Source organism: Cyprinodon variegatus, unplaced genomic scaffold (genome assembly GCF_000732505.1).
Source record: "Cyprinodon variegatus isolate N-32 unplaced genomic scaffold, C_variegatus-1.0 Scaffold469, whole genome shotgun sequence".
Lineage (NCBI taxonomy): Eukaryota > Metazoa > Chordata > Actinopteri > Cyprinodontiformes > Cyprinodontidae > Cyprinodon > Cyprinodon variegatus.
Genome location: NW_015150922.1, coordinates 136,248 through 147,031, shown reverse-complemented (window position 1 = coordinate 147,031; position 10,784 = coordinate 136,248). Strand labels below are relative to the sequence as shown.

The 10,784-nt window shown below is 38.4% G+C and overlaps 1 protein-coding gene across 1 annotated transcript; it reads left to right on the top strand.

Moving 5' to 3' along the window:
- The first annotated feature begins 219 nt into the window (after positions 1 to 219).
- LOC107094185 lies at positions 220 to 9,878 on the top strand. Its single transcript, XM_015389635.1, has 3 exons — positions 220 to 428; positions 8,226 to 8,534; positions 8,617 to 9,878. Exons 1-3 carry the CDS (start codon positions 309 to 311, stop codon positions 8,788 to 8,790), a joined length of 603 nt encoding a protein of 200 aa, XP_015245121.1. The 5' UTR covers positions 220 to 308; the 3' UTR covers positions 8,791 to 9,878.
- Positions 9,879 to 10,784: the final 906 nt, after the last annotated feature.

Below are 10,784 nucleotides of genomic sequence, written 5' to 3'. Positions count from 1 at the left end.
AATATGACTTTCTTTAATATATATCAGTCCTTATCCCGATTTAATTTAAATTCCAATCATTTTTCATTGTAAGCAGTGTTATGTCTACATTTCTGCACAGTAAAGTAAGTTTAAAGGAAAGGGGCGGGGCGTCGGAGGACCAGAGGCAGCCGGTCCAAAACCGGAAGAGGAGAGGAGGGCTCAGGCTTTTGATTGGACCAGAGCCGAAATCAAATCTGACGTCACTGAGATGGGAACTTCGGGGGGACTATTTAATAAAGGCTGTGTAACTTGCGTATTTTTAGGACTTCCAGTTGAGATTAAAGACCATGGCGGGGATGCGGACCAGAGGAAGAAGAGGAGCGGACCTTGGCAGAAACATGGCGTCCCAAGCGGCAGATATCGCCGCGCTGCTGCGCCATGAGTGCTCCCTGTTAGTGGAGCTGTATGTAAGTAACCAGTTGGTTTCCATTAGTTCAGAGTGGGAAAGAAAACCACCTTAATCCCTGTTTCTGTCAGAGAATTAGGTCAGGGTTTAATGGGTAATGAACTGGTGCGCCTCTGTTTGTGTTTGCTTGACTTGAATAAACAAAAATAAATGTTTTTTAGTGTTTTCAAATAGTTGAAAATCAATAACAGTTCTAAAGCAAGGTTAAAAAAAAAGGCATTTTTTATGTGAGAGCAAAATGTGATGAGAAGATCACTGATTGTAGATTGGTGAACTTTGAATGACTGGAGGTTTGTGTTTATACAGCTACTGTTTTTTTTATTTTTATTTATAACTTCCCCCTTGGTTTAAAGCCAGCAGAGTCCTTTATTCTGGCTTTTGTGTGTCTGACTTGGGGCACAGGGAGCGGCCTGACATGTAGCATCACATCTACGGAAGCCTCCCTCAGTGCTTCAAACATTAATCAAGTTCCAACCACAGACCTCCAGAGTGTGGACAAGTACAGTAATGTGTAAGTTATGCATACCTGTGAAGTGGAAGTCATTTATTTTTCCTAATGCCCAATCTGAAATATGCCTTTGTATAAACTTGGATTCTATCTCCAAGTCAAACAAACAGTCAAACACGGTGGTGGCAGCATCATGCATTGGAGGGGATTATCTGCTGCTAAGGAAAGCTGGTCAGAGCTGAACAGAGCATGGATGGAGCCAAATGCAGAAGAATAAAACCTAAAACACAAAACTAAGATCAACCTTAAAGTTTTAGCATGTAAAGTAGAGCTGGAGCAATTAATCAGATTCATCCTGATGAATCTAGTATTTAGTAATCGATTAATCGTTAACTGGAGCGTAGAGACTTTAAAACCTTCAACCCGTCTTGAAGAGCAATTACAGCAAAATTGGAAAATAAATATGTAAGCATTTTTCGTTTAAGATAAAAAATTTAAAAAAATGTTTTTGTCTCTCAATCTGCTCTATCCAGAACTCCTCAAGTGGAAAAGTTTTTCTTTCACCTGGTTTAATTCTGTAAAAAAAAAAAAAAAATCTTCTTTGAGGAACCTTTTGCTATCCGATTGTTAATCGATGAATTTAAATATTATCAACAGATTTGCAAAATAATCGTTAGTTGCAGCCCTAATCTGACTGATAAGTTGTCAAGTGATAAATATCTGGTATAACTGGAACTGCGACTATAAAGTTGTTGTTTCCTGACAAACAACACACTAACCTGTATTTTTAGATTCACTTGTTTGTTGACAGGGTAGTTTGAAGAAAACCTGCTAAAATAAGGGATCACTTTTATGGCTATATAAGCATCGGTAGTTGTTGTTTATAGAACCTGGGGAAAAAAAGAGAAAAATCTGTTTAAAATTGGACTCATAATAGTTTATATCAAGTCAGTTTGAACTCTAGACGCCATAGAGTATAGATACTTATATAAAGAGGCATCTGAGAGTTTTCTAATGATACTCCCACCTGGGGGCAAAACGCAGAACTGCAGCACTCTCCTGCTTGTTCTTGCTATTGACGAGATTTTTATATATTTTTTACCTTATGTGGAGCTGCCGTTGGTGTCTGTATTGAGCTGGATGTGGATCGCTTCTGAGTACTAACAAAATCCATCAGTTTTTTTAACGCTTTGTTTGCTAAGTTGGATCCATTTAACATGTCGTCACATCCGCCAAACATCGCACTAACCTCCGACCCGAAATATATTCCGGAACATAGGCTACAGACTTATAGATGCATCAATGTTTAACTACCAAGGTGTCGGTGTGCACATCTAATTACGCTTTAGGCATAAAATGTCAAATCAAAAGCCTTTTTTTCATAAAAAATGTACAAAATGTCTAAAGATTTTGGTTGAGAAATAGTTGTAGATGTTCACTTGTTTCTAAACTTTCTAAATCAAATAAATTAAATTGGAGCTACTGTTGTATTATCATCATATTATAAAATAGATAGCATTTTGTAGGTTTTTATTTTTGCTGAGCCATTACCTTAATTTCTGGCAAATATAAGTTAATAGAATTGTATTTTGAGGTGCATTTACATGCCACTGTGTATAAAATGCCAATGTGACTCTGTAGCTGTGTCTAAGGAAAAGCTTTGTTTAGCCTCTCAGTATAAAATCATATCTGAAGGATGCTGTTATTTCCTGGCAGCTCATCCCCGGGTTATTTAGTGCCTATGAAGACACAGGTTTGCGACACCCTTCACTCGCCTATTAAATCACTACCATGCTTGCATCATTATGATAGTTTGCAGTGATTCATGGAAATATTCGTTCCAGCTGTGCAGTAAATTCCAGAGGTATTCCCCACCCCCTCTTTCTTAACTTTCACAACAGACGGATCACATCTGAGCCTTTCTTCATATCAAGGTGCGTGCATCACAACTGTTAATGTTACTAGTCGCCAGCTTCAATAATGCCTCCTAAGAGTCACTGTACCATCACCGCCACTGCGCTCTGAAGCTGACTTTATTCAAACATTTTAACATTTAACAACGGTTTTAAATTAGTCTAAAACCTTGAAATGGTTCCCAATTCTTTAAGATTACAGCAATGCAAGGGAGGTTTGTTTGTATAGCACGATATCGGCACAAAGACAATTCAAAGTGCTTTGCATGAATTAAACATTAAGATAGAAGAGAAATAAAAGCTAATAAAAAGATAAAAACATAATAAAAGCAGGTAGTAAAACGAATAAAACAGTTGGATCATATCCTGAAAGTAATAACACCCCAGATAACAGTTTAACTTAAAAACCAAAGGTAGCGCTAAACAAATGGGTTGGTTTTTATTACTTTAACTTAAAGGAAAAGTAAATATTCAGAATTCAAACTTCTGAAATTACTTTGAATATAAAATTATTACATACTGTTTAACAAATAAGTGTTTTAATGAAAAGAAATTTTCATTTGAACGTGTTTTACTGGAGACATCCATGTTTGTCAAAGAACACTACTGCCACCTACTGGTTTTTGACGTCACGGTGCGGTATCGGCTGTTGATCAAGTCCCAACGCACTATTATCCAAGTCATCTTGAAAACATTTTTTTTTTCAGAAATGTTGGCTACATATTACATGTTTTTTTTTTTTTCTCTGGCCAGAAGTTGTTGGCAAATCCGTCCGTAGTGGATCATGAATCTGAAAGGTAAAATAAATAAATCATTTGTTTTCACTTTTAGCCGATGTATTACAACATCCAACAGCCATGCATGGTAGATGCAGATTTTAGGAGAGAGGTGTTACTATATTTGGGCAAAAATGGCTGCATCCCGTGATTGTAACGAAAATTATTGTTTTATACTGATTAACTCACTGTTCCTTTTGCCTGCACAGAACTAGGGAAGAAAGCCTTTAGCTACGCAGCTCTTTGTGCGTGGAATTTTAATTTTTTTTAACAGTGTCCTGTCTGGCAATGTGGCAATAAGAATAATTGTCTGATGCCAAAAAGAGCCCAACAGATTTTACTTTCACAAGTGGAGCAGTACGGCTTTATTATAATTATGTAGGGAGTTTTACAGATTATATGGACACTGCAATGTAAGTAGAACAGGAAAGGAAAAACAGAAAAAAAGGAGAAAAGATGAAAGAAAGAGGAGATAAAAGGGAGATGATGATAAAACATTTTCAGTCTGTTTCATCACCTGCAAAGAGATGTAAAAAGAACAGCACAACCAACAGACATGGAACGAGATATACAATAGAGTAACACCTAGATACTATCGCTGAAGTAGTATTATTTAATCTGACATGTATTCTGTGTTACCTGAAGATAAGAAGATGGGCTTTCTGTATGGAAGTGAATCTCTGAGTACCTGGAACCAAGCACCTGTGCGTGGAATTTTATACAAGGAAACAGGAAGTTGACTGACTTTTTATCTTTTAAATTCTTTAAGTTGAAAGTAAAAGGATTTGAAGCAGCCTCAATGATCTTTTTTTGTTTTACTTGATATGTTTTTAATGTCATTTAATTTATTGTATCTCTGTTTATTAAGTAACTTTGCTCCCTCTTGGCCAGGAATCCCTTGAAAAAGAGGTTTTTAATCTCAATGGGATTTTTCCCCCCTGGTTAAATAAAGGCTAAATGATGGATAATTAATTAAATCACTGCAAACATATTAGTTTAAGGTATAAGTAATGATCCATTGATTATTCCTTGCTGACCAGATTTTTCCTTTAAAATAACTCAGGCTTTCAGCACTTTTCCAGTCTTCTGGCAGTTTATTCCAGATACCGGTAAGTGGAGCATAGGAACTAAATGCTGCTTCTCCATGTTTGGTTCTAGCTTTGGGTGTACATAGTAGGCTGGAACTAGATGACCTGAGTGGTCTGGGAGGTTGATACACTGACAACAAATCTTATGTATTGAGGTGCTGATTCAGTGTTTTATAGACTAACAGAAGGATTTTAAAGTCTATTCTCTGAGCCAGTTGAAGGACTTCATAACCAGAATCACTTTATTAATCCCTTGCAGGAAATCCTTTTCTTGCAGTGAAACTGTTTACAGAAGAGAGAAAAATGAGTACAAATAAGCTATAAGAATAAATTAAGGATAAGAAGTAGTAAAATACAAACAATTAAACGGGAGCTCCTGCAAAAGGCTGCACACGACACTGTTGCAATAATAAATGCTTTCAATTCAGTTTATTTATTATAGTGCCAATTTTAAACAAATGTCATCTCAAGGCACTTTACAGAGACAATGCAGTCAGATTGGTTGTTTCTGTCAAGGAAAACCTTATGATTGCATAGAGTCATTGACTTAAGAGCTATAAGAAAGGTAGATTCAAGGAGAAACGTCTATCCAAACTGAAATTCTCCCCCCCTTGCGTCTGGTGGAACCAGTTTTGCTGGTATGCTTAGGCACCATCTGAATTTCTAGGGAAGCACAGCAGTTTCTTGCCAAAGTACAATGGGGAGCCCATTCGAGAACTCACGAGAACTTCCGCGGATAGTCACGAGAACTTCAGCAGCACCGGAGGGAGTGTTCATCTTCCAAAACAACAATGGCACGTCTGCAAGATATCAAGGCCATGGAGATGGATCTAGAATTGCTAGACATCGAAGAGGAACAGGTTCTGTTAATGGAGTTGGCAAAAAGACAAAGGAGGATGCATAGGTTGTCCATTGTAGTTGTTCCTCGATTTTTAAAAATAGCGCTCCCCGGCACCGAATCGTGAAGGATGGAAAGACATACCAAGGATCAATCACAGTTGCTGTCTGCCCATTTCCGCTTGAGGTCTACAGAGGTTTGCGGCCATCCAAACGTGTGGTTGGGATTTTTTTGAGGTGCGAGACGACGGATACAGAACCTCTGCGCAGGGTGTGTGGTTGCGGACAGAGATAGATATGACATTTGCAAAGGCTATGCGTAAGAAGCATAAATTGGCCTTTACCCAGCAACTAAGCACACAGCACTGTGGTTATTTATGTGCCTCAGAAGGTTCAGTCCATCATGGCACCAAGATTTCAACCATAGTCTGTGATTTCTAGCTGTAGAAGGTGAAGCTGTGCGCCAATTCTGGATCTCCTCTCCGGTGGTCCGAAGATTACCTGAGTCTTGCTTGTCACTTCGATACCTCAAAAAAATTATTAAAGGCCCAATTCCATCAATGTAAAAGGAAGCCATCAGTTTGCATCTTTTTCTTTAAGGTACGCCTTTTATTTTGAAATTGACAATAAATAAGCTAGTAAAGAGGTTATTTATTATTATAGTTTTGTTTTATAGGTAGAAGAAAGATTTTCAAGCCTATAGCAGCTCCAAATAAAATTATTTATTATTATAGTTTTGTTTTATAGGTAGAAGAAAGATTTTCAAGCCTATAGCAGCTCCAAATAAAATGTTAATTGTATAGATATAGACTTTTTGCTAAGATGTGTCTACCAGGACAGGCTGCACTGTCGGGTTGAAAGGAGAGCAGCAGTGTTAAATATTTTGCCACGTAGTCTTGATCAGTTTTAGGTCTGGACTTTGATTGGGCCGTTCTGACCAAATGGATTTAAGAGTTGGTTTGTTGATCTATCTGTAAGTGTTTGTCAGCCTAACAGGGTTTGTTCCAGTGCTGTGGGATTTGCCTCCATCCATCTTTAGATCTGCTGTAGAAAATCCCCTACAGGGTGTGATGCTGCCACCAGGTTTGACTTATGAATGATGGTTTTCACTGCATCTAACCAGAGCACCTTTTGGTTGTTTTTCTTTTTGTTTCTGTGTTTGTGGCAAAGAGCAACAGAACCTCAGAACTAGTAGCCTAGTAAACTAGCCCCACCCGCCAGCGGCCAACATCATTCTTGCCTGCGAGTGGGTCTAGCCTCGATCAATGCCCCAGGCCCTAGAACTGACGGGCCAATCACAAAGCAGCGATGTGTTTTGAATGTCTAAATGCAAAGTGGGCGGGGTTTTGAGGGTGGGACAACAAAGTTGCACAACGCTGGAGAAAGCACAACAAGGAAGATGGCAACAACTATTGAACAGTTTTTGTTTGACTCCAGTTTGGAATCAGTTTTGGAAGAATTAGACTCTGCGTTTTTGTTGAAACATGAGCAGGAAGAGGCTCTACGCTCATTCATTTTTAAGAAGGACGTATTTGTCATTTTACCAACAGGCTATTTGTTCACACTTCCCCACCAGCTTCCTGTCACGCTTACTACGTCACAGTCAGTTGCCCTCATTGGTCAGAGCGTTGGCCGATAGGCACAGACATGGTTTGAGAAACAACAGGTTGTTCTCATCAACAATCTTCCGATGTCCCCTTCATCGGGGCCAGACTAAATTAACCATTTAATCTCATATTTAGTCTGGATTATCAGGCTACAGAACTATGGCTTTCTACTCAATTTTATTCCAATTACATTTTTTATTGAAGTCAGATTTGTGGGGTCGTCCTGTGTGACAGATTCTAATCTCTCCAGCACCTCTAGAGTTACTGCTGGCCTTGGCGAGTCTGAATCCAAATATTAACACTTGATAATGTTAGAAGGGTATGAAAATTTTTTGAAAGGCACAGATCTATTCATGTTTTTTACCATCAGTGTGTTGGCATTACTTTTCTGTAGATTTTTGTTGCAACAAGTTTTTATTCAGTCTTTCCGAGGAGTGGGTCAGCAGTTCCAGTTTGCCGCTTGGAAAACCTTTTAGGGATTTTGATTAGATATGCATTTGCTATCATTCTGAGAGTCTCAGGCTCTGGTTACAGCTGGTGTTGGTATAAACTGGCAGACATTATCATTCGGTTTAGTTCTTCACTGCTTTCCCCCTCCTCAGGCAAAGTTTTGTTGTAATTACACCCATGGTACATTTTCTCATATTTTTCAATCCTTCCAGAAAGGAGTTAAACCAAGAGAACTTTAGAGATTAAGCACATCATCAAGTCTAAAGCAGTCTCAGTTAAAAACCAGCAACATATAGCTATTTTGAATCATTAAATAAATATTTGTTTAACTCTCCGTGACCTGATGTCGCTGGCCTGTTTCTAGACATTGCATCATGTTTGAGACCCTGTGGAAATGCCGACTCTCTCATCTGGCTTGTTTAGATTTTTTTTTATTTCTACGTTTCCAAACCCCAGCTGTTTGTGGGCTGAGTGTTATGAACGAGTCAGAAAAAATTCCCATCCCATAAGACCAGAGTTTGATTTTTTTTCTTCTCAACACTCGTTTTAAAACAAAGCGTTTTAAAAAACTTTTAAAACGTTCGTCTCTACCTCCCCTCTCACATCTCTCTCTTCTTCCATCCTCTCGTATCTCACTTTAGTTGTTTTCTTTTTCTTTTTGATTCCCTGCATCCTAAAGAGGAATAAAGAGAACTTTCCATCAGATGTGGCCGGGGTCCCCCTGGTTTCCATTCCCTCTCCTTCCTCTCACCTGGACCCTGGAGACAAACTGTGGCACCTCCATTCTGCTCTGGAGCAGTGCTGCAGCCTAATGGAGAGAGCCATCACCAGGGAGAAGGAGGAGTTCGATGGAGGGGAGATGGGTGAATACCAGACGAGAAGGAAGATGGTGAAGGACCGACTGTCGCGTCTAGTGATCGTCACCAGAGACCTCCTCAAAGCCACTGATGGTCCAAGCATTGTGACCCCGAGCTTGGACGCCTCACAGGTAGGTGTCAGCAGAGATGTTTTCAACAAGACAGGCTGGATTAGAAACACAAACGGAGCATATCTTGTCTTCTCTCTGGCAGTTAGATGGTCCCACCGCTCTGTTTGAGCTGAAGCTGTGGGTGTATGGAATCTTCATGGAGGTGGAGCACTGGAGCAATACGGCCATCCAAATCTTTCAGGATCTGCAGCCTGACGCTACCAAGGTGCCGTCGAAGAGGACGAGGAGTTCAAGGATCACTCCGAGGATGAGATGAGGGTGTTTTAATGGGAGATAAAGGATCAGTGTGAAAAGAACAGGACTATGGCGACAAACAGGCTGATATGGTCAGGCAAAGGGTAAGAATTAATAAGAAACATTGATCATCAGTAATAGAAGAAATATTGCTTGCTTTTTTATATACTAAACCAGAACAAAACTCATTACCTCAAACAAGAACCCAAACAAAAATGACATGTTAACTGGCTTTAACTACTAGTTAAACCAGTTTCTTTTTCTTACTTTCCAGGGAAACAGAAATAATGCATTAACTTTCTGTTTCTTGTTATAAGAACTGAATCCTTCCATTGGACTCTCCTGTATTTGTTACACGATGCTGGCTTTGCACTGGAGTCAGATTTCTTGAAGTTGTGTGATCGTTTAGATTGACAACGCTTCGCTTAAGTAGTCATGCTATTGCAGTTTTTTACTTCACTTTATTTCATTGTGACTTTGTGTGATAGTGCAGCATCTTAGTGAATTTAACATAGGTGTTCAGAACTTACCGTGTGACAGAGCTAATTTCACTTTCACCCTCCCGTTGAACATGATGGTGGAATAATGATGCTGTGGGGTAGCTTTTCAGTTGGGAACAATTAGCTGGTCAGTTGATGGGAGGACAGATGGAGTTCAACACAGGGTTCATGGTGATGTTCAATTAAAATTTTAATATATATATTTTTTTTAAATAAGAAAAGTTGTTTGTCATACAGGTTGAAAACACTAAATACTTCAAGGGGTGTTAAACGTTTTTACCCTATAGTGTTTGGTCTTTCTATTTTCTATTCTGCAGTTAAAGATCTAAATCCTCTGGGCTGAGGAGGTTTTGAAGAAATATTTTGTTACAGCACCCTCTAGTGTTCATTCACTGCTATTATTTTTTTTTGTTTCATTTTCTGATAGCTTAATTGGCCTCAGTGTTTGTCACCGGATTGAAAAAGTGTTTTAAGATTTTTATGTTTTAAATAAAGCACTTTATTAGCAGTAAATTAGCCCAAATAGGAAATGTTCTGAAGGAAATTAAAATAGACATTAAAAATAAGAGTAAATACAGGTATGACTTGAAACTTTTTTGTTTTCTTTTAGAATTTTTTTTTTTTTTTTTTTTACTTAACTCAGAAAATGTGCACAATTAAATACATAATTAAATGCGATGCTTTAAGATCTGCATTTTAACTACGTTATGGCTTTAGACCAGAGGTCTTCAACAGAATCTGAATCAGAAATACTTTAATAATCCCAGGGAGAAATTACTTTCGTTACATTACTCCATCTGTAATAGAGTGACTATAGGACCAGTTTGATATAACACAATTTCATACAATATATATAATTAGAGGGTCCCCGCTCCATCTCTCCATCAGTTTGGGGGTCCTTGGCCTTGAAAATGTTGAAGACCCCTGCTTTAGACAGTAATCGTTGATATAAAATCTGTTTATTATCTGCTGGGATGATCGAATATTACAAAAAGCAATATTATATTAGGAAATGCTGCAGCTGATATTAATGGTAAATGACTTTGTGCTGCGGTTACCTGGCAGTCTTATCTGGGCCGCAGTTCTAATTAAATTAGCCTCAGCCAAAGACTCTGATTGTCTTTAAAAATGCATGAAGCTTTGGAGGAAGAGAAGTTGATGTGAACAGGATTAGAACCTTTTTAAAAGTCAACACCTGACTAGCATCCACAGCTGCAAGAAGGAGTAGCAGAAAGAGCTGACAGAAGATCCTGAGAATGAAACCGTGTCTGACTGCTAAGTCAGCAAAAAGAAGACAAGGGAACCGTTTATAGTTGAACAGATTTCCCTCAGTTCTTTGTTTTTTTACCTGATTAACTGATGGTAAAGGCACTGGAAGTATGACTGTGTTGGTGAGACAACAAACTGACTTCAATTAACTAACTTAAGTGTTTTGAGTTGCAATCATTATTAAGACACCTTAAGCTAAAAAATTATATGAAAAACACAAGCTATATATATATATATATATATATAT

Excerpts from the sequence above, each read along its gene's own strand:
- LOC107094185 (XM_015389635.1), top strand. The coding sequence starts at position 309 with ATGGCGGGGATGCGGACCAGAGGAAGAAGAGGAGCGGACCTTGGCAGA. Across the intron at positions 429-8,225 it reads CCCTGTTAGTGGAGCTGTAT|AGGAATAAAGAGAACTTTCC; the intron begins GTAAGTAACCAG and ends TGCATCCTAAAG. Across the intron at positions 8,535-8,616 it reads CGAGCTTGGACGCCTCACAG|TTAGATGGTCCCACCGCTCT; the intron begins GTAGGTGTCAGC and ends TCTCTCTGGCAG.